At 44.6% G+C, this 22699-nt stretch overlaps 1 protein-coding gene across 1 annotated transcript in view; it reads right to left on the bottom strand.

The window, feature by feature from the left end:
- ZNF532 (zinc finger protein 532) overlaps positions 1-12304 on the bottom strand; it is a 22762-nt gene extending 10458 nt beyond the window's left edge. The window contains exons 1-3 of the mRNA XM_009876167.1: positions 9948-12304; positions 4957-5138; positions 2007-2183 (exon numbers count right to left, since the gene is read on the bottom strand). Coding sequence (XP_009874469.1) covers positions 2007-2183; positions 4957-5138; positions 9948-12287 — 2699 coding nt within the window. The 5' untranslated portion in view covers positions 12288-12304. The remainder of the gene's footprint in view (positions 1-2006; positions 2184-4956; positions 5139-9947) is intronic.
- Between the last annotated feature and the right edge of the window lie 10395 nt (positions 12305-22699).

Raw genomic sequence — 22699 nt, 5'->3', positions numbered from 1 at the left:
AGGCGCCCCACCCCCCCGCCAGTCGCGTTTCCAGCGTCTCCGCAGACTGGGCTCTGGGCAAGCTGTTCCAGTCTGTCCCTGTCTCTCTTGCACCGGGGACCCAGCTCCGGGTTCAGCTCTGCAGCGCTGGCCCAGCAGTGAGGAACAGAGGGGTCACCTCCCTCGACAGTGCTCCCTGGCGCACATCAAACACAGGATTTTCAGTCCTAAAGACACGCGACCGAGTATGCTGGCTTGGCTCATAACTGAGCAGTCACTATCTAACATGTAACAGCCTGAAATCCTCTCTAAAGCTTAAAGGCAGCTCTGTTTAGTCAGGACATAATTAAAAGCACCTCAACTCCCCAGGACTCGGAGCAGGGCGGGCAGTCCGGTGGCAGTCATGCCGCCAGGGCAGCCCCTCAGCAACTGCTCCTGCCCCATGGCACACACGCGGTGCCACCACTCTGTCACTTGTCAAAAATCCACTTAACAAATTCACATCCTATCGCGGAATCAATACAGACGTTATCTCACAGGAAAATACTTTTATACCACATAAAAGATACTTATTGTTTTTAAAGTGTCTACATCAGAGTACTCCTTCCCATCATTTTTTTCTCTAAAAAAATGGTACTCGTGGGATAATACACTTTGTACCCATAGTACAGTACATATCCACAATCTGTCTTGATAAACAAGCATTTCTCCAACACTGAAAAGAGATCATCCATGAAAATACCTTAGTTCTGTTCCTACAAAGTTACACTGCTTACCCAAAAGAGAAAAGCAGATGTAAGCTTTGGTTTCCCGTAAAAACCATGTAGCATTTTAGGTATGCAAGAGCAGCGAGCTTCAAAAACCTGAAAGACAAGACAGCCATCCATTTGCCCACATTAAATAAACTAATTTCCTCCCACTGAGAATCACTGCACATAAACTTCATTTTTCACACACTAAATAGTTTACTGTATCTGCTCCAAAACAACCATTTGTAAGGCAATTGTAAACGCCTCCACTGCAGTGGGTGCCAGAGGCTCGCAGCCGGCAGGAGCCCCCCGGCCTCTCGCCAGGCTCGGTCCCCACTGGCGCAGGTGTTAGGTGACTATACTACAACCCTGCTTCACAGTAACAAAGTTGTTCGGCTTTCCAAAGGTACGGCAGTCACGTGCAGCGGAGATGCTAAGGAACACAATGCAAATAAACCAGCAGACTGGTCAAACATGAATGTATCTCCTCAACCACGACAACGCTTGTCAGCTCTACTCAGCGCTGGTCAGGCCACGGTGTCAGAAAAAAAGACATTGTGTACAGGAAAACAAACACCTTATATAAACCTAGCTCACTACGCTCCAAACCTATAGCTTTCACAAAAGAAAAACCCGGTAGGAAGGAAGCGGAACAGATTGTGCAGGAAGCCCAGGCCCGACAAGCGAGCGGCTGCCTGACCGCCAGAAGCGGTTACACGGGACTGCAGCCCGCGACGTCACGCGAGGGCGGCCACTTCTAAACCCACCCATCCCCAGCGCACACCCTGTCCCCTGTCAACTGATAGCACTGAAACACATACAATAGTGAAAAAATAAGCTAAAAAAGAAGTAACTTTTTGTCCATCTTTTCGAACAGACATTAGGAACATTATGGCATAAGCCCTGATGAGTCTCAGCAGTTTGTTCTGGAATCGCAGCATCTTAATTCACAGTAAAAATGCAGACGAGCTAAGCAGATCAAAAAATAATGAGCGGCACACTAAGTGGCTGTTGGAATCATTTCTGTAGTGAGCACTACTCTGCTGTAGCATGGTGTTTAACAAACTGCTAGTGCTACGCTTGTGGAAGTTTAACCTTCGCCTAAGGAACTGCCAGCTAAAACCTCACGAGAACGTCACAGGAGCTCCACACGCTGCCAACAGGACGACAAACTGTACAGCACGTGGCTAATTTTACAGACGACAAGCACAGGACAGAATGCAATTTCACAAGTTATCACAGCGCAGGCAAGTGCAATAGAAGATGAATTTTGCTTACTTTGGTTCGCCTATCTTGATACCCGGGTGTTGTGTGTAGGCATGGGAGTGTGTGCTGGGAGCAGATTTAAATGCCATAGGACAGATAGGACACTTGTAAAAGACTTCACAGTGACAACCTTGAATGTGAGACTTGAGTGCCGCCACGTCAGAGTACACGACGTTGCAGTGCACGCAGCTGCAAAGAGAGCGGAAAAGAGTCAGTTCAGCCTAGCCCGGAGCAGCCCGGAACGCAACGGCATCAACACCGATTTTCAAGCACGTGGAAGAGAGAAACATGTACGCACAGCTGCAGAAAGCTTCATCATTCTGCCAATTTAAGCCACCCAGTAAGAATCAACATGAACAGATTTGCACATCAGAAAGTAAGAAAAAAGGAATTTCACAGGTTTAATGAAAATCTAGGAGATAGGAAGGCAGAACACGTTTTTATGGCATTACAACAAAACAGACACAAGGGTCGACAGAGGAACATTCTACTGATTGTAAAAAGAATGCTTAAACCCGCTGCAAATTTGTAAAGAGATTTTCCAAAATGCATTTTTATCACATGCAGTGGACTGTAGAAATTATGCCGCAGCAATTTAGAAACTATCACCGAAGTGGAAAACCAGCAAGGAAAACATTTTCACCATTTCCCTTGTTCAGAATTAATGAAGACACAGCGGTAACGATTTTCTGGATAGGTAATCAAATCAGCACTTGGATTTAAAAACAAGAAAAGAGTAATTTAAACTTGGGACAGCTACACCAAATCTCTACAATCAGATCAATCTACCAGATTGGAATTCTGAAAATATTTTTCAAAAACATACTTCTGCCGTGTTGAAAATTTGTGACCTTTCCGCATCTATTCTAAAATGGAATGATTGAAAAATTGAATTAATATTAGTACCCCTTTCAGCATCAAACGTCTCCAGCACTAAATGCTACCAAATTATTCCAAGAACATACTGCAATAAGCAATTACAATATAACCTGTCAAACAAACAAATTCCTTATTGGTCAGTATTTTGAAGTAGGAGTTTTACAGTTTAAACATAGAAGACCTCTACCCCTCCAAAATACTAATTTTGGCATCTATTGTGGTAGTAGCAGTGTTGCCATACAAATGTCAAATCATTTTTTCATACAGTTTCAATATCCTGATGACAGCAATAAAGCAGGAAACAGTCATACATTGCATTCAAGGAGCCCGTTTTCCTACCAACACCTTTGTATTTTAGGAAATGTCCCCCTTTCTTTTCTCAATGCTTAACTTACACTCTCAAATACTGTTAAGCAAGGCTCTATCTATCTAGTCTCCGCTTACCAATGCATTTTCTCAAGTAAATGGCCCTTGTCTTTTTTAGAACTGTGAAATGTTCTCTGCTTGTACACAGATGAACACTCCCCCAGGGTGGCACAGAGCCCCATCCTCTCGCTGACACCGCGAGGGAGGGACTGAGCCTCCCCCTCTCAGGCTGCTCTAACAGTTTGCCTCTTCTCAGCTTGGAGGGCTGCAAGTAAACTTAGGGGAGAAATTTTCAGCCGACTTAGTTCAGACAACCGGCCTAAATCACCAAACCCAAGGCGAACTCCCTTGCAGCGGTCCTTTGGGAGGGCAACACAGGTGATGCTGCTCTTCACGCAAATGGACCGTGGTGACAAGGAGATGCCGGGGAGTCTAAGAAGGCAGACATTAACTTTCCCAGACAATGCTCCTTGCCTCGGCGTTCTTGGTTTATTGTCACCACATCCGGAAATTCCGACTTGGTGGGACACGAGATTTATGGCAGATCTTGAGAAGTTTGGTATCTTTAGATCTACACGGAAGGATTTGTAGCTCTTCCGGTGTTGCCAGTGCAGGCTAGGAGGCCCTGAAGATGGCTCCGTGCACATGATGATTCCAAGAGACAGACTAGAGGGAGGGGAGGTAGCGGACGTAAGAAATGTAGGACAGGACAGACTACTGCCCGGGAGAAAAGAAGAGAAGAACCCAGAGAAACGCAGAGAGTCGGGAGTTGTGTCAGGCCACGGATTCACTCTGAGAAGAGGCTGCCATAGCAGCTGCCTCGAGGCAGTAAAAATGTTTTCTTCCCTTAGTGGAAGATTTCACAGCCAGCCCAGGAAAGGAACTTGCGGCACCATAAGGGGGAAGCGAGTGCCTGCTGGCGAGGTTTTAAATCGCCCTGCTCCAGGCAGACAGCGTGAAGTGGAAATGTTTTAGGAGCGCTGAGTGCGCCTCGGCTGCACGGCTTGCTCTTCTCATCTCTCGCTGTGCTGCCTGCCACCCAAGTGTGAAATTCTAAGCAAAATCAAATTTTCGAGCCTTTCAAAACTTAACATTTCCATGAAATGCCTCTGGTCCCCATTTACTCAGTGAGTTGCCATTTCAGGGAAATGTGAGGATAACAGGAAAACTGAAGAGTAACAAAGAACCACCAAAAGACCGGGCTGTTGGAATGAGAAAGGTAATCTTCAAGCAACAGAAAGCTGAGGAAGCTTGACTTTCCACAGAAAAGAGAGCAACCAGACAGCGGCAGTGTGCCCGGCAGCATCTCAGCAGTGAATTCTGGCACTAAATACTGGAAAACACTTCTACCAGAGAGAATAATCCAAAAATTCAATGTTCTGAATAAACTCAAAAGTATTTTTAAGAACCTGGAATTAAGGAAATGCATCTGAGTTCTCTAGACCTTACAAACTTGAAGTCCCAAGTCTGACCATTTCTGGCTAGATGAGATCAGCTAATATTTTGACTTAGTAACACACAAAAGTGGATGCCCCCAAAAAAGCAGATTCCTCACGTGGCATTTATTCCAAAATTTGAAGTACTAACAGCATTGTTGCCATGACAACCGTAAACTCGTGAAGCTGTATTCTCCAAACAATGCTTATGAAAATGGAAAATTACTTTTAAAAGCATAAACCGTACGTAAGTTGACAACAAAAGAAATCATTATACTGACCGAAAACCAACTCTTCGGGTATAATGCAGGCAGTTCTTAGTGACATGAGTCTGGAAGTGGACAGATCTGCAGATTGCTCCACATTCAGGACACGTGTATGGAGATTTATGCTGATGAATTCTCTGGTGTGATGCAAAACTGCACTGGTTAGGAAGCAGCATCTGGCAGATATTGCATGTCTTCTAAACGATAAACCAAAATAGATGAAACAAAGGGTTTGGTTCAGCTATATATAACGTTGCGTCAAACACTGTAATACATCAAATAAAAGGTTAAATGTTACGGCTGTGATATGAACCAGAAGAAGTAAGCAAGCGCTACATGCGTGTCCTGCTAACAAATGCAGCGGGAGAGAGCTGGCTGGTCCTGGGGGCCAGCGGCACGGGCACCCCGGGGCTCTGCCACACGCACGGGTGGGCCAGGAGGTGCAGGGTGCTTTGGGAACTGTCGCTCTGTTACTTCGATGCCCTGGGCAGTGCCTGGGGGCTGAGCACGGCCTGCGAATCAAACCCCACAGCTTTAGGTCAGTGCACCACACAAAGTAAAAACCCCCAACCCACCATATGCGCTATCCTCACTCTTTGATCCTTCCTCCTGATGAATTCTTAAGGCAGTATCCGTAACAGCAACAAAAGGGGATAGTGTAAGAACAACTGTATTTTTGTATCACAATCCATACACTTCACTGTTATACTTTTTCAAAACAGCTTAATCTAAATGCTTCTATTGAGAGTGCATGTAAATACTTCTCATTCTTTCTTAAAATCAGTAATCTTAAGTAGAAATGTTAACATGAGACATCCTGTAGTCACACACACAGAAGTAAGAAGCGTTTACTCTGTGAACTCAGTGGCCTGACAGGTTTGAGCACAGTCTCCATCCACAGGTCTCAAGTGTCCTGAGCAGAGCAAGATGGCAAAATACAAGACATTAAACCAGAGGACGTTCAGCACAGAAAACCTGCCCTTAGACCACTTCAGGTTCAATATTGGTGCTACTGCCAGCCTAGAGGACCAGCACGGAGCAGGGGTACCCGTAGCACCCCGTGCCAGGCTCTGCCCCAGGGTAACTGCCTTGGGGACACAGCACGTCTGACGCCGTGCACAGGTCCACACGTGGATTCGCTTCGAAATACCAAACGCTGGCCCTCCACTGCCCACACCACGGCCTCACGCCCTCCGAACTGAACAGAGCTCCTCTGGCACCCTCACTCTGCCTTCAGCTCAGGCTCACAGGAAAAACCTTGCCTGGCCCTACTTCGACTTCAACTGTGCTGGCTGCCCTTCCTTGGCTTCAGCACCCTTCCTAAAATCCATCCTCTGCCACTCAGGCGTCGATTCAGTATCAGATTCACTATCGGATACTCCATTCTCTAAGAAAACAGCAAAACAGAGCTGCTCATTCCAGCAGTGGAAACCTACGGGGTCTTCGTGGTCCTCCCACAGCCCCTCCCTGCACTGGACACGGGACCTGCACGGCCGCCCCGCACCCTGTCCCCGCGCAGCCCGGCTCCGGCCCTGCAGGGCCAGCGGCTCTGGCCGACCCAAACCGCCAGTAACGCCACTCGTTGACGCCACTGGTTCGCTCTTTTGAGGAGTACAGCAAAACGTTTAACTGTAAGTGACTGCAGCAGAACAAGAAGAATCTACTGTGAAATTCTGAAGTTCAGCACATCTGCTTACCATTTTATTTTGGGCTTAAGGTGGCATTAACGTCTGGTTCTCTCTTTCCGGCTTATACCAACATAAAAGACAAGACTGTGAAAATCATCACCTGCCTGCCTTTCAAGTCAAAGTTTCAAAAAAAAATAAAGGGTTAGAAGAAAAAAGGGTGGAAGTGGAAAATAAAGATACACAAGACCTACGAGCACGAAGGGAAATGAATACAGGAGCTATGCACTTACACCCGCAAGTAAGTCGAACGTTAACACTAACTGGCCCAAGTTTGCTGCTTTTTTTCCCTCCAGTAAGTAGAGGAGGGTTTCATTCTGACAGGAAATCTGTTGGTGAGCGGTGCCATTCCACTTAAGGGGAATATTAATGGAAGTAAACTATTACAGAAAGGTAAGAACTTTACAGGGAACATCTTGTAATTGCGAGGGCCGGTTTACTATTTATTTAAAAAGAAATATTTAACCTTCATAACAGGAGTTGAAGAAGAAAAAGTAATAGCTACTTACTGCTTAGACTCACTGAACGTGGAAAACTACACAATTTCCATTTTAAGAGCTATTAGGTGGGCACTAGAAAGACAGCAAGCTGCAAATAATTAACTTTTTTCCTATTACTTGCTTGCAAAATCCAAACGTTTAATTCTTTCTTCCTTCCTTCTTCCCCAAGTTAAAATAGCAATTTCATGTAACTTTCTCATCTTCTTTCCCCCATCACCACAGGACTTGTACACCAAAAAGCCAGTGCCAAGCACTAAGGAGAAAAAACAAAGGCTGAGTATTTCTCATGCAAACTCTTCACGGGCTAACATCTAATAAAAAATATCCAAATGTGTATTGAAAAAATAAAAACGTTCATTGTCTATACAGGGTCCTTCCTCAGCAAACACCACCCCTGCAGCAGGGCTTGGGGCTCAAACCAGACCAAAAGCTAACGGGAGAGCGGCACGTGTGGCCCCCACCACAGCACTGGCGCCGTTACACAGCTGCTTCGCTGGGTGTCCCAGAGCAACACCAGGACCACAGCACCTCGTAACGTGCAACACGGAAAAACCAGCACGGAATTGAAAACTGATGCCTGATATATGAAAAGGACTTAGGAAAAGAAATTAATTAGCTTTTAAGAGGATATTTCAAAAAAGAACATTTAAAACTACATTTATAAAGAGTGTTCTTTGAAAACGGAACAACATGAAAATAGCTTATTTTCTTTCAGCACTTTGCTGCAACAAGGCTGATTTTGGTTTTTTTTTAAACCTGGAAATCCATGGCCTTAAGCTCTTACAAGTTTCCAGGAAGACACAAACACAGGGACGGGCAGCAGGCCCACACTGCTCTCTGCACCCCCATCAGCTTTCCTCTTGGAACAGCACCACGGCAATAGCCACACGTAGTTCTCCACCGAACTGCAGCTGTGTTTTAACAAAGATCCCAGTTGCTCTCCTGCACTAAAATCACCAGGGTCAGCAGCATCTAAGAGGACGCGCACAGAGGGCAAACTCGGCAGCAACAGGGCAGAAGCACCAGTCAGAGGCAGCAGGAAAGGGCAAAAAGGTTTCCACAGCTCCGCTCAGTGCACCTGTCCACACGACACAGGGCCCTGCAGAAAGCGAGTGCCTCACTTTACCTCTGCTCGCCAGCTTTTTCACTCGATGCTTTCCTCACCCTCTCAGCCTATTCTCAGTGTATTTGTTTGTCTCTCACCCACCTGCGTTATCTTGGTGCCTTCTCAATTGCTTCATTTTATAGCACCAAGAAGAACAGGGTTTTCGCAACGACTACTGGATCTTACTATTCCAAATGACACCTGCTGGACCTGCGGCAGCAAAAAAGAGACCCTAACACCAGTGAGCACCAGCAGAGCAGTCAGCTAACGAACAGCAGCAGATTATTAAGGGACTGCCGTGCCGGTGCAGACCACACTCCCGGTCAGCCATCGGGTACGGGTCAAACCTGCAGCAAGATCTAAGCCCGGAATACATTCCGCCAGCTTCTTTCTGACAAAAGCTTAACTAAATTCCCCTCAGGTGGGCACATCGGTAGCACCTTGCAGACACGGGGCATTCTGCTGTGAATCCAGGAAAGTGCAGCCCAGGTCCACTGGCCAGTTAGTAGAGCAGGGGCCGGGGCAGCGCCACCGAATCCATACAGTCACGATTATTTCTACGTTCAAATCTCCCTACGTTACTACCTGTGGCAGTGGGCACAGTGTAACTGCTTCACAGCCACAGAATGGCCCTAAGCTTAGTAAACAGACCCTGACAGGAACCTGGCTGTGCTGCTGTGACGAACGGGCATTTCCTAACCACAGGCCTTAAAAACCTTTAGCCTGTGCTGCTGTGTGATTCCCAGGACTGTTCCTGCCTGTCTCCATCGGTCTGAGCACGCTGGCAAATTTTCAGCTTCCCGCACAGCAACAAGCTGCAATACCAAGCTCACATGAATGCTTTGAAACACCCCAGAATCCCTTTTAATTGGCACGCCCCAACAGAAATCCAACTGTATCGTTTCATTAACAGTCTGAACTCCTACAGGATTATAAAATACATCGCACACTGATTAATAGTAACTTTTATTGAATGATGTGTTTCTTTCAGATTAGGCCACATACATTAGTAAGAATTTTAAAATGTTTTTTTTAAGTTTAACTCGGTAGCAATTGTAATGGAAAAGGAAACCCAACACAAATAAACAAATGGTCACACAGCAAGAAATGCATGCTAGTCTGTTGACTCGCTGTTGAGTTTTTGCTTCTGTTTAAGAAAGACCTGAAGAAAAGAGCATGCATATCCTTTCAATAAAAGCAGTGTGCCATTTATTCATTGCCTACAGTCCCTACAGACGAAGAGGAATGCCTAGCTCATGGGGCTATACAAAAAAATAAAACTGAAGACAAATCAAGAAGGAATCACTTGAAACTATCACTCACACCGAATAGGTGGGCTGTTAATGAGGGTGCCAATTAAGTGGATTCCACAGAAGACTCAAATTCCAAAGCACAGAGAGAGTAACTAAAAATCCTTAGTAAAGACCATGATTAATTTCAGTATTATGATGTCCAGCTGCAAGAAAGCTAATTCTAAAATTTAGCAAAAACATACAATGTAAATCTCAGGCCAGGGTCTAAAAAGATTCTAAGAAAACTCTTACTTAAAAATGTTGACGTGCACTGTGTAAGTGCTCGCAAGGTATTTTGTGGTTTTCGTTTATACTTTTAATCACGGAGGCTGAGATAATTAACAGCTAAACGAAAGTAAAAGCATATCCAAAGTCTCCTAAGCTCATAGATGAAACATTGGAATTTAAACATAGGATACTCTACTTGTCCGCTTGTGTCTGCAGCCTGCTGGAAATGAGTTGCAAGAGATGTCTCGTCTTGGAAAACTTCGTTACACTCCAAACACTTTAGACTATGCCTACAGAGTTTCGACGGATCTTCGTCCAGCGGCATAGCCGGGACGACGGGCGTACTGGCTGGGGCCGATATCACTGTCCCAGTTATGCCAGACTGGATCTTTGTCACAGCGTGTGTGCCAGCTCCTCCAGGGCTCTGGAGCATGGACGCCACAGTATTGCTCGAAGGAGATGCTATCATTTGATCTGCTGGGACTGGCTTTAAGATCAGGTGCGAGCACTGCATTACAACTCCCTTCTCCTTGTGCCCGCGTGCGTGGGACAGAAGGCTGCATTTATTGTAGAAAACTAAATTCTTTGTGCAATGGTTACACGTCACTTCGATTCGCACGCTCCTTCTGTCATAATGCTGGGTCAGGCTCTTCTCAAGAGCAAAGGAGTCTCCACACTCCAAACACTTGTAACCTCGCGTTGGCAGCGTTATCCCGGCACTGGCTGGGGGACTGAGGTTTGGGATGTAAACGGGCACGGGATTGACGCTGCTCAGCACCTTATTGAACGCTTCCACTACGGAGCTTTGTAGAGACGACACCACCTGGACTCGAGACACTTTTTTAGAAGGCTGCGAGGCCGCCGCAGAAATTATTGCCTGCTTGATTTGTTGCTGGGGTTTCGTTAGCACTTGGCGGAGTTCCGAGGTGGTTTGAGCACCTTGAGGCAGAAGGTTAAGGTTGGCGAGATGGACTGTCTTTGGCACGAGTTTAGCGCTGGCAAGGCTGGAGGCTGGCACCACGACGGTCTGCTGCTGGATGGCGTTGGCAGCTTTGATAATGGCGCTGCTGGCGCTCTGCACCGAAGCAGCAGATATGACCGTGGCCTTCACCGTCGTATTGTTAGCGAGCTTCAAATTAATGACTTGGGAACCCGCCGTCTTAACCGCTGAAACAGGGAGAAAGGCGGTGGCCACAGGTTTGATAGTGACCTGTTTGGGGGCAAGTTCTGCAGGTGCAATTGCGTTGGTGACAACTGCGGACTGGAGAGGAGCTCGAGGAGGAGAGGAAAGAACAGCAGCGGCGGCTGGCGAGGACAGGAGCGATGTCACGGAAGTCACCATAGAAGCTGTCTGCTCTGGCTTTTTGCCGGAGTCCAGATCAACTTCCGGCAACACTCTAGTAACAGTTCTCTTGATCTCCCCAGAAGAAGTCTTGATGGTTTTTATGCGAACTTTCGGAATTGCTGGTGTTGACCCCGCGGGAGAAGACGGCGACCCTTTGCTACTGTTTTCACTTGACACGCTTCTGGGACTATCAGGAGGTTTGGCAGATGCCTTTTTAGCACCGTCAACGAGACTCTGAGATTCAGGTGATTTCTCAGTCGCCCGGGGACTTTCACTCACGTCTTTGGGTAGCGGAGAGGATTCTCCTGAATTCGACTGTAAATCTTTGCCACTATCTGTAGCTGCCTTTTTAGCACTCAGCGCCGCGATCGCAGCAATGCACGAAGAAAGCTTTGCTGATGACTTTGCTTTGGACTGTGAAACGCTGGCAAGATTTGTTTCGCTTTTTTCAGTACTCAGTTTTCCATCAAGTACCCTGTTTTCAAGAAGCTTCTCGGAATTATCTTTTAGCAATTTGTCCTCCATTTTTCGAGATTTAAAAGGCTCATAGACACTTAAATTCACGGAGTTTGCCTCTGTCTCTCGTTTAGAAACTTTGTTTTTATCTATACTACTTGAAACTGAGATGCCGGATTTCATCAGGTTCTCCCCTCCCAGTGACTTCAGTTTGTCATATCCCGGCTGAGACACAGCTCCTGCCAAGACATTTGCTCTGAAACTCGCCCGCATCTCCTCTTTGTCCGGGGGGTCATCCACCTCAATTTTTTCATCATCATCAAATTCTTCAGCACTTGATATTGGACTGAACTGGTTGAAAGCTGAATCCTTCAGTGTAGTCTCAGCAGCTGACTCGTCATCTTTAAGCGACTTCCCTTCATCTTTACTGTAACTATCAAGAGCTGATGAGGTCAGAAAGCCGTTATGCAAGCCATTGCCCGTGGAATGGTGGCCGTCCTTGTCCACTCCTTCGGAAGAATCAATAGTACGCACGTTTTTCACAATGACGCTCACGCCGACATCAGATGATGATGGCACATGAGAATCTTCATCTGCATGAGCATTTTGTTTTATGTGGCTTTCGTGGTCTTCGTGCCCAGACTCAATAGCTGCTTTTGGATCAACCATGTCTGGTATGTCAAACGCTGCAAGAAGGTCGTCGAAATCTGGGGTCTTCATATCCCCCATGGTCATGTATTTGATTGCAAGTAAATCTGTAGAATAAGCAGAAAGACATCACCTCAGCGTTTTAAGCTCTAATGGCACAGTCTTACACTCACATATGCCATGCAAGATGTTATTTCACTTCTGCAGCAACATCTTCAGAAATTATACATTACAAAACAGTGTTCCAAGTTGCGAGTGTATAGGCAAATTACTACACCAAGAGCTACAGCAATCCCTCAGCTTCACCGCCCATAACCCAGTCATTTCCTTCTAGGCACAAATCTCTCTCCTGTCCCCTCTGCGACACTCTCCCCCACACACCGTGAGTACAATAAGATCCCTAGATTTTCAAGAAAGTAACGCGAGGTACTCGCAATTCCCCTGAAGTCTATATTTTCCTTGACGTTTTACATTATCAACCCGATGAGCTTTCTTGAAGATGGTAACAAATGTGTTTCTAGCAACAGTTTAAGGCTGTTGCCCTGTTTTCCATAAATCAGATTTCCTTCTAAGACTTATGGAAAAAGTGTTTCCTTGTGTTCACGACGCTGTTTCAGTAACTCTCCAATGGAGGATCTGCTGTAGCTACGCCACTCTTGACAGGTGCCCTACTACAATGGATATTCTACAACCTCCCACATAACTGATTCCAGTAATTCACAATTTTCACTGTTACATGCTCCCTACAACATAATATGAACCTTTCTTGATGAAATTTGAATTAACTACATGTGCTTCTACTCACCTATCCTCCTTGCAACAGTACATTACACCAAGACCATTAGCTCCCTTCAAATTTCTCCCTTTTGGCCTAACCAGCACCAGATCTTTAGGGTTTTCCTTCCCCTCAGAGATAACATTTTCCAGATTCCGTTCTTCTTGTTCACCACTATTGGGTTTTTTGCGTTCAATTCCCAAACCAAACAGGTAACTCAAAACTGAAACGCTACAAATGTTGAAGCAAAGAAATGCTAAAAAAGAATAACTCATTTTGGGTATAATTTAAATTTAAATTCCACTATGATATTTGCCTTTTTTCACACATTTCATGCAGAAGTCTGCAGGGGAATCACTTGTAGAGAGCTACAGAAACCAGCTAGAGAAAGCTCAGACAAACATTTTTTCCTTTTCTTTCCTAACCATGCACAGGTACGATCTGCATTGTTGGGACAGGGCTGGTTTCAACATATTTTCACTGTTTAGTAATTATCAGGCCCAAGTTAGTATTCACCGTGAAAAGACACTTCCACAGCCAAGTGCTGCTGTTCCTGTGTGCCTGCCCAGGAAGCATCCCATCAAAAGATAAAAATCGGCACCGCAGGGCTGGGAAACATTCTTAGGACAGAGCTCCGGGTTTAGTCTCCAGGACCCACTGACCCGTGCCACTGGAGAAGCACAGCGCGACTCGCTGCACCGCTGCTCTCCGCGCTCCTCCCACGAGCTGAGCTGGGCAAGAAGCCACGTGGCCCACGGCAAGGAGCCACACTGGAAGCTGCTTGCCAACAGCAACTTCAGGAGCCCCCTTCCTCCTCCTCCCAGCTCACTGCCTGGAGCTCTGGAGAGGAACTACTTGCCGACCTTCAAACTCACCGGTAACTATACTAAGAAAAAGCTAATCGAAACGCAGTGTTTAAATACATACTTTTATGCATGTCATTATTAACACAGGTAGCCTTATGAGACAGAAGATTATTTGAGAATGTTGGTTTTATTGTGTGTTTACTTAGAAACTTCTAAAATCCATTTATTCAAATGCCAGTCTCCAGCCTTCATGCATTTAAAACTAGAAACCGAGATGAAATGAACATAAAGATGCCAGTTATTGGCACTGAGCGTACATATGTTTGTAGGTGTCTTTTTACAGTTATTGTATACACTCAAAAAGAACGAGAAAGTCTTCCTGTTCTAAAACTTCCTCTAATTACAAGTACTGGAGCACAATTAACATTTAGCAATAGTAGCGAATTAAGTAAAGGCCCACTTCTACAGTATTTCATCGAAGTGTGCTTAAGAGCAAAACTGCATTAGCAGAGGGTTTGCCCTTCCTGGAGAAACTCAGTTAGGCTAATTCCAGAACAGGAAAATACATCAGAAGATCTCATAGGTCTGAAGAGCTATGATCATAAGTTGATCTGCAGGGAGCCTCCTGCGTGAAACCGAGACTGTCTTTCCAGGCGCATGCCGAAGGAACGGCTCCCCTGCTCTCCCAGCGCGTGAGGACAGCACGGTTTCCTCTAGGCAGGGGACCCAGAATCTCTGCTGCCCTCACGAAGAATCTCCTCCATTCCTCAGACTCTCAAAGCAATCTAAGTCAAACAAAAAGGGACAGAAGACATGGCCAGTCTTGATAAGTAAGTACGCAAAGTTGTCCTCTGGACGTTTCATTAATCTCTTCCTCACCAACCCGGTACACCATCATTTGAAGACTCAGTCTATGAATGACATTTCCACCACACCTGCCTGCGAAGCCACACTCGTCCCGTATTCCTTCTTCGAAAGCCTTCCAGTAACTCCTTCCCTTAAGGATAAAACTCTGCTTTTTATCCAAGATCTCAATCAACTGACACCTTGGCTGCCAGACAAGCTGTTAGACAGTCCCTTCTCGGGGCCAACAGGACGTCCGTCAATACCGCAGTTCAGAAGAGGAAACGAGGCAACTTCTTGGTGCTCTAGGAAATCGTCACTTTCCAGGAACTGGAATTTTCCTGAGAACTACTTTCAAGTGCTGAGAGAAAAGCCCAGCGTCTCCAAAGAGACACGCAAAGTTGTAAAAACTGAGCATGAGAGGGCTGCCATTAAGCTGATCTTTGGCACTGAACTGAGAAACAGTCCATAAGGTGTGTAATGAAGGATACACTCCTCAGACTAAACAATCCAAAACAGATTTAAAGAAATAACCTGCAAGATCCTCACCTCCTCAACACCTTTGTCTGAAATACATTCTTTTTCATTTTTAGTTTCTAAAGAGCAGAAACACAATTTACCTAAAACCAGGTGAAGTCTGTATTACGACGAATGATGGACAGATGATCCTCACAATCAAACACCTCTGGGGTTTGGAGACTCTGTCCCAAGCACTACTACATTTCCAGATGAGAGTCTCCCTTTGTGAGATTCCTCTTCCTTCCCATGGACTAGTTTCATGCCGTATCTCTCCCGCCCCTCCACCTGGCTGCTTGCTGACGCCCAGCAGAAAGTCAGGAAAAGTCCAGGGTTTGAGATCTTTAGGGTGCTTGAATTCCTTGAGAAAAGTCACTAAAGAAAAACAGTTTCTTGGAGAATTCAAGCTCCACTCTGCTTACTGATTATTCCATGATAAAAGGAAGTAAAAAGGAGGAAATCCTGGATACGGCTCACAGGAATTTCTCAGCTAGAAAACTATGGAGCAGTGAGGTGCAACAGCGCTTCCAAGGTTTGCTTTTCTTGACAGCAGGTAATAGGACTTGTGAGCAGAGAGCGGGCTCTGAACTCACGCACTTCACGATTTCCCTTAATGCCTCCGGTGGCAACGTCCACCCCTATGTGTGCATCAGTTTCTTACCAAAATGTGAGGCCTCAACTGAGTTCTGGAGGCTGAACCAGGATTGTTTTGTTAGTGCTTTTGCGTTGTTCAAAGCACGTGTGCATGACTTCCTACAGTCTTCTTTGGAAACGCGTCTCCTGGAGTAAGTGCTTCCTGCGAACAGCATGACAAAAATGGCACAGGCTTTAGCCAACGGCACACACCTCCTGACTGTTCCACTGTCTTTTCCCAGTTCACCTTTTTACTCCAGTTCATCTGATACCACATTCCAGTAAAGCACTTGCTTGGGTAATAATGTCAAAACAAGAACCAATCCACGAGAACTCTCTACTGACAGTGCAGAAGCAAACAGGACAAGAATTTGATGCTACACCCGTGAGAAATAGTTAAATTCTTGTAAACCTTCTGGGGCCTTCGTATCCTGACTATCAAGATGGAAAGCCTCAGGATGTATTCAAAGATTTCAAAAGGCTGATCTCCAGAAAAAGGGGAAAACATCTGCAAGACACCGCATCCGGGAGCTTAACGCGCAGATGTGAGAAGGCTCAAGTATGCAGTGACAGAGATATCAACCGATGAAATACGAGAGCTTAGAAGTAAATAGCTGCTTCTAAAGAATTAACAAAGGCAGTTTGGGTTTACCACATGGAATTTTTGACACTCCTCCTCATGCCCCGTATCCAGACCCAGCTGGAGGGACTCTGGCCACAGGAGGAGGAACAAAGCAGTCCACCCTTCCACGCCCTCTGCCAAGGTGGGGGGAGCAGAGAGACACACAGAAGAAAACATTTTTTTCTCACTTTCTAAGTATGATTTATCTTGTAGCTTGGGCTTCAGTAACAGCTGCAGATGGGGCACAGTATCCTCCACAAGAAAGACCAACCTGCCTAAAAATTGCTGCTGAAATTAGAAGGTACTTCTTGGTGTAAAGCTAATCAAACGCGAACACTCAGAACAGACTCATTTTGGGGAAATTCAACAGCCTAATGAAGACAATAGAACACAATCACCTTGCCCCTCCTAGCAGGTCATAGCTTCAAACCATTCAAAACTCTGATTTTTGTCTGTCAGGTACAAGAACAACTTTGAGCTTTCCAGGTCTAGCAACAATAAACAATTCTCCTCTCTTTCCAATACTTTTCCAATTAATATTCTCTACACGTGAAGGCTTCTAACTGCCATTTCTGGATCACGAGCATGGTTTTACATGCTAAATTTTTACTTCTATCATCACTAACCTTTAAAGAGCTGACCAAGTTTCCTCCTTGCCACTCACCCTCCTGCTCTGCCAAATCTGCAGTGCTCCACCGCAAGTCTAGTGACTCTGTGCAACTGCTTTAACTGTCGGTACTGGCCCCATTTTTTTCTACTGTATTGAATTTAAATTCCTACCCTTTGCCTTCAAACCCCACACAGCTGTCCACACTTGCAACACCTAACTCCATGCAAGGTCTGACTTTGTGTGGAGTCTGTTTATTATTTAAGGAGATACAAAAAACCAACTTTATTTTCTGTCAAGGGTTAGCGTGTCAGCTACCTAGGGAATTCATTCCTCTACCTTCCCTAAGCTCTTCCTACATTTTTTAACCTCCATTTGTACTATGTACAGTTGTGGACTGTTCAGCCTTTAGGGCAGAGACCTTCTCTTTAGTATGTTCTTCAGACAAAATTCTTCTCAGTACTGTGAAAACAAGAGCATCGAGGAAACACTTTTCAGTGTCTAGCACATGGTAACATCTGGATTCTGGAAGAACACTTCTGGCATAACCACAGACAACAATTCTGTTATAGCTAGAATGGTATAAACTCCCAGTCAGATGCACTATTCGAGAACAAAATTTGGATGATCTGGAATAATGACACCACTTCCAAACACGAGTAACCATGCCTAAATAACACCACGCTCATTTTGGAGCAAAATGCCTACACAGGGATTTATACCAGCCTAACCAGTATAAAACCGTATTTATTTTCGTTAGGTTTCTATAGTATCACTACGCTAAGAAATTTTATCAAGTAGAGAAGAACTTAATGATTCTCTAAGGGTTACAGAAATACATGTCCTACCATTGGGTAAACATCAGCCTACCCCACATTTCATTAGTTGTCCAGCATATATTAGCAATTATGACTGGCTAAGATTTCTGGTTATTTACTTCGAAACCCAAGCACCCGAAAGGAAGACAAAAGCAATATGCTAATCCAACCACCAAACCTTCTTCAGGAAACGAAAACCACATCTCAAATCATAACTCGGTGTGGTCTGAAATACCCAGCAGGCAAGCAGAATATGCAAGCGGCCACTTTAACCACAACCAGCAGTATCTATCACGGGCACATAAAACAGAGGTTCCTTCTCCCTTGTCAAAGGCCCCATGACTTGTAACTGCTGCGACGCTCAGACAGATGCCTGTTTCCACAAAGAGAACTTTTACAATAAGCCGCGATTTCATTTCTGAGGAGAAAGGTCTTACCAACCATTCAGACTATCAGCACGGTCACACCAGCCCTTACGTAAACATCTCGGTGAAGTACAAGGTGGTTCACATTTACAATTTCTATCAAGTCATCTGCCATCTCAGCCTCACATATGTACCCATTTGCCGTTAAGGAGAAAACAAAAACAAGAAAAGCCAATTGTCAACACGAGCCTCAACGAGTAAGAGAAATGTGAATTTGCACTTCTGGTTTTCTAAGGGAACATTCTACCAATTTTTTTCCTTCCTCTTACCCCCTCAGAAAAAGCTTTAGAGGGTAAGTATTAGCCCAGTACTTCCAGCACTAAAACTTTTAGCTTTTTTTTTTCACTCACCGCAGTAACCTTGCTGTTCACAGGTTCAGAAGAATTTCAAGATCTATTTTTCAGTAGCCTGAAAAAGTTTTCAACAGCCATTTCACAGAACCTGAAGGGCATCCATTCTTCCACTCATTTTACTTTTATTCATGTAGTTCTTTAATACCGGAGAAGTCCACACGCTGGCTGCAAGGGTTATTTTGAACTAGCAAATGCTGAGAACGAATAAGCAATAAAACCACCAAAGTCAACACATTACCAAGTTTCTTCTGTTAATTTCAATAAAAGTGCAGTTGGATTTTAATCGTTTACAGTGTTTTTAACTTTTCAATTCAGGAACGTCTTCCACACAAATTTTGGAAGTTCACAATCGCACACGCCAGGAACAAACGCAATGGCAGCAAATTCTACCTGAGGCGGCAGACAAGGGAAGCCACAGAAGAAAGGACAAAGCTGTTTTTTTTCCCCCACATGGACACCTCAAGTTCTCTTTGCACAGAAGAAAACAGCAAGGGAAAAAGAGAAGCGCTGTCCTCTGAAGTCCATCCGTCTCCTCCTCTCACACCACCGCTGAAGCACCTCTCGCACATGCAACTGGTTCAAGTTCACCATCAGCAGCTGCCGGCTGCCAGGAACAGGGATATTTCAACTCAGGAGCAAGGTCTTTCCCACACCATATGGAGCTGAACAGACCATCTCCACCTACAGCTGGCCAAACGAAAACTATCCGTACTAATCACGAGATCGGGGTAAGAGTCTGAGCCTGGCAACTTCCAGAATTTCTCATAAAACTGCGATGAACTCATGAAAAATACGTAAATCCCCACGCCATTCTTTTTGCACTCTACTTGAAAATGAGTTATAAAAATGGCTTAATTTTATACCTCTACATGTAAAATGGGCTGGGACAGTAACATGGGAGTCACTCAGACGCACAACAGGAATGAATGGGATTTTGAGAATCCCAATCTAATGCAGATTTGAATCACAATCTAAATGGCACTCGCTTCCTGCCCATTTCCTTTAAAGTACTTTTTCTTTAAGTGGATGGCAGTTTTTGCTCAAGATCAGTGTGAAGCAGCTGCAGACAATCTCGGTGAGAGCACTCCGAGCGAGGCAGGGCCTGCCTGTACAACACCAACAACTAACAGGCCCTAAAACATTAGGGTCAAGTTTTGGTTTTTTATAAACATACATTCCCAGCGATCTCTATGCATATTTATATTTTAACGCACATTCATCCTTCTAGGAAAACCAAAATTACTTCATTCAAAAGACGCTTGGAACTTGACAAGCCATTACCCTTATTCTCGAGATCAAATACCTGAGAGAAGCCTCAATGCAGAATGAGATCATGATTGCTGATAGAGGACCAACCTTCCAGCATTAAGCAGCACTTTCTGCTGGAAAGCTGGCCTACGCGCAAAATGAAAACCTTCTGGTGAAGAGCATTTATAAATATTATTAGACTAAAAAAACAGGACTCACCAAGAACACTGCAGACTCCAGCATCTATTCAGGTTTCTCATCTTACAGCCTACAAAAATCCCTGCAAATTCAAAACCTTCTCTGCTAAAAGTAAAAATTCATAGTATGTGTCGTGTTCAGAAACCCAAAACAGACACATTGAATTTCGTGACAATCCAAGAACCTACGATTTTAAAATGGCTTTCTATTCTGACAGAAAGATTAAAAAAATCTAAAAGGTGCTCTCAAGTAACACGAATTTTAGCTGACACGTGGAAAAGAATATGCATCATCAGCGATAGATACTATTCCTGTCACACAACAGTAATATCTGTTTGCAAGTGTAATTTTGCTACAGATGTCTGCAGTCAAATTTAGAGCCTCTGCACCCAAATTCTGAAAAATATGAACAGAAACCAGCACAGTGATCCACCAGGCATTTCGCTCCACCACACAAGCTATTTACTGCTCTATTACGTCTGAGAAACCACAGCAGAGCTGCATTAAAACCCTCAAACCTGTCATTTCAGGCTAAACATTAGCACACCATTTCCACTTTCCTACAATTAATATCTAAATACCTTATGTAATCTACTGCAGTCAGAAACAAGAAGGCTCCCTTGTACTGTCAGTCTCTGCTGCAGGAGCCCTGCCTATCACCAGCCACCACACAACTTACCCAGTCTCCACAGCCTCTCCAGGCTTTTACGACTGTCTACTTTATTCTGCTGAGCACAGAGCAAATGACCCTCATTTCACACTAGACCGGAATATTTTCAAGGTTTTGCCTCCGAATTTATCTTGATTGCAGATTATCAAAACACCTAACACAGCCAAGACCAGTCAGATTTAAAAAAAAAAAACAACATACTGGTTAAGATTCTGGAGTTGCTGATTTCCTGTTATAGGAAGTAACAGTTCTAGCAAAAGAATCCCCAAAGGCAAAATGGTTAGTGTTCCAACATGCGAGCTCTAACAGCCTTTGTTCTTCCCTTTGCTATACTCATTACAGCTTCCTTCTCTCTCCCCAGCTCCCCGAATCCTTCAGCTTTCACTAAAGACACAAATGCCAGCTCAAATCGAAGTACACATTAATTGTTTAGACGAGGAAAAAACCAGAAAACAACAAAACCCACGAAAGTATCCATTATCCATTGCTTTGAGTTAAAAGCAGTCACCCCTCAGGAGCTGATGCACTGCCCATCAGGTCTCCTGTTCTAATTTCATAACTGCACAATATTAAAATTCATGCCACTAATAACCCACTGGAGCTCCATCAAAGCTCTGAAACACATCTTTCCACTTGGCTGCCACAAAATCCTCTCTGTGTTACAAGAGCTTAAGGAATAGCATCCACACTATTTATTTTATATGCTTTTTTTCTACGCAGGCTATATTAAGTATGTGTTTAACATTGAAGACCTTAATTCAGAACTAAGTATCAGGTTACTCAGACACAGCCAAACCAGTAACCTTTAAATAATCAGAAAGCAAATTCCGAACGTGTAGTGCTGTAAAACAACACAGAACCGTTTGCTGCCATGCGGCTGGCAATTTATGATTGTCAGTCAGAGGCCTATTCCATACCGCCACATCGTGAAAAAAAAGGTCTATCTGGATATAAGATCGTTCAATGGAAATACTGTATTTAGCCAAGTTATCGGTAAGCCTTTACAAATAATAGCTTTAATCCTATTAAAACTGGAGGATGCTAAGAGCATTTCTTCAGTAACACTTAGACAATTGTCTCCGTACTAATGTGCCAAGTGTGCAATCAGGAGCCAGATTCATTTTTCACACGCACGTACCTTCACGCTATTGTTATACTCACACCCCAAACACCACATCTCACCTTGTGAACCTTGACCTTTGAAAGATTTTTTTAGCCAATGCTCAGTTACTGCCACAGATGTATTACCTCTGCAAATATGAAAGGGTTAAAGGCAGCCCCAATCAATAGGCCTACAAGGAAAAAAAAAAAAGGGAAAACAGTATGCCTTACAGCATCTTTGCAAAGCTTTTATGCACAATTCTCCAACAATACTGTTTCCTTTTGGCCTTACAGAAAGGCATAGCATCCCCCCTTAACATCTCCTAAAGAAAAAAACCACAAGACATCACCCTGTACATAAAACAGCATGCAAAGCAGAATTCTTCAGTCACAAGCATAACTACAATTACAAACCATCCCATCAATTTTATTTAGTTTAGTTTTAAAATAGACTGCATAACCGGTGTCCCACCCTTGTAAAGCAAAAATATTTTAATAAGGGTCATAAATCTCAGCTCTTGCCCATTCCTTAAGCATAAAAAGGCACGAAAAGCCAAAGTAATCTCCGTTACTGCAAATATGTACATTTACATACAGAACCCTTTATGACCACGTTAGCCACATACCAGTGCTGTGTGTCTAAAGTGTGCATTCACATACTGTTTGGGGCTGGTACCTTTCTGCAAGCTCCTCTGCTTTTGGCTGCCATGAAGGGAGGAAGCTATCCCACTGTAGTAGCTCAGTGACTGCATTGTGTTCAGGAGCTGATCTGCCTCAAACCAGTTCCAGCCGGTTCTGGTCACCCTACATAAAAAGCTATGGCAACCCTCGCTGAGTTGCCAGCAAGTCCCTGGAAATTGCGGGGGCTCTGCTCTGGGCGGCGG

This window comes from Apaloderma vittatum, unplaced genomic scaffold (assembly GCF_000703405.1).
Source record: "Apaloderma vittatum isolate BGI_N311 unplaced genomic scaffold, ASM70340v1 scaffold36369, whole genome shotgun sequence".
Lineage (NCBI taxonomy): Eukaryota > Metazoa > Chordata > Aves > Trogoniformes > Trogonidae > Apaloderma > Apaloderma vittatum.
Note: the sequence above shows the minus strand (reverse complement) of the source record. Positions and strands in the feature narration are given on the sequence as shown.